Source organism: Calidris pugnax, unplaced genomic scaffold (genome assembly GCF_001431845.1).
Source record: "Calidris pugnax isolate Ruff unplaced genomic scaffold, ASM143184v1 scaffold1685, whole genome shotgun sequence".
In the NCBI taxonomy this organism is placed as follows: domain Eukaryota; kingdom Metazoa; phylum Chordata; class Aves; order Charadriiformes; family Scolopacidae; genus Calidris; species Calidris pugnax.
In genome coordinates, this window is record NW_015092119.1 from 20,086 (window position 1) to 20,787 (window position 702).

The following is a 702-nucleotide window of genomic DNA, read 5'->3' on the forward strand; positions in this document are numbered from 1 at the left end:
TATCCCCCCCGGTTGTCCCCGTCCCCACCGGAGCCCCCCCATCCCCGGTACCTCCACGTTACTCCACCGCAGCGCCCGGTTAAAGTCCTCCACCGTCAATTTACGCCGCCGGGTGTGTTTCATGAACTGGGAGCTATTCTGGGATGGCGGGGGGGGGGTTAGGGACCCCCACGTTACCGGACACCGGAGCCATCACCGGGGATGGAGTGTGTGTGGGGGGGGAGCACCGGGGACCCGCACTTTTCCCCCCCGGGTCGGTACCTGCGTGGCTTCCCGCAACCGGTAACAAACATCCTCGGCCAATAAAGCCGCCACCTCGTCGCTGAGCTCCAGCCCGGTGCTCTCCGCCATCAACCGAACCGATTCCCGGGGCAGCTCCACGAAGCGCCGTTCCTCCCGCTCCGCCATGGCGGCCGGAGCGCCTTCCGCCGCCGCCGCTTGGCCCCGCCCACTCCTTCGCGGGGAGTGGGCGGAGACATGTAAATGAAGCGCGGAACAGCTACTCAGGCACGGAGGGGGGCGTGGTTAAGCGGTGCCCCCCAGGCCCCAACAGCGAATGGGAAGAGAGGGGGCGGGGTTTGAAGGCGAGGAGGGGTGTAGAGGGAGCGGGGTTTGGGGATGGGGCGGGGTTATGGTAATTAAAAGGGGAAAAGCTCGAAGGGGGTGATGGGAGGGGGCGATGAGGAGGATTTTGGGGTGTAA

At 66.0% G+C, this 702-nt stretch overlaps 1 protein-coding gene across 1 annotated transcript in view; it reads right to left on the reverse strand.

Moving 5' to 3' along the window:
* Window positions 1-460, reverse strand: part of TAF6L (TATA-box binding protein associated factor 6 like) — a gene marked incomplete at its 3' end in the record, with an annotated part of 11,976 nt that extends 11,516 nt beyond the window's left edge. The window contains exons 1-2 of the mRNA XM_014962223.1: window positions 262-460; window positions 29-138 (exon numbers count right to left, since the gene is read on the reverse strand). Of these exons, the coding sequence (XP_014817709.1) occupies window positions 29-138; window positions 262-408 (257 nt within the window). The remainder of the gene's footprint in view (window positions 1-28; window positions 139-261) is intronic.
* Window positions 461-702: the final 242 nt, after the last annotated feature.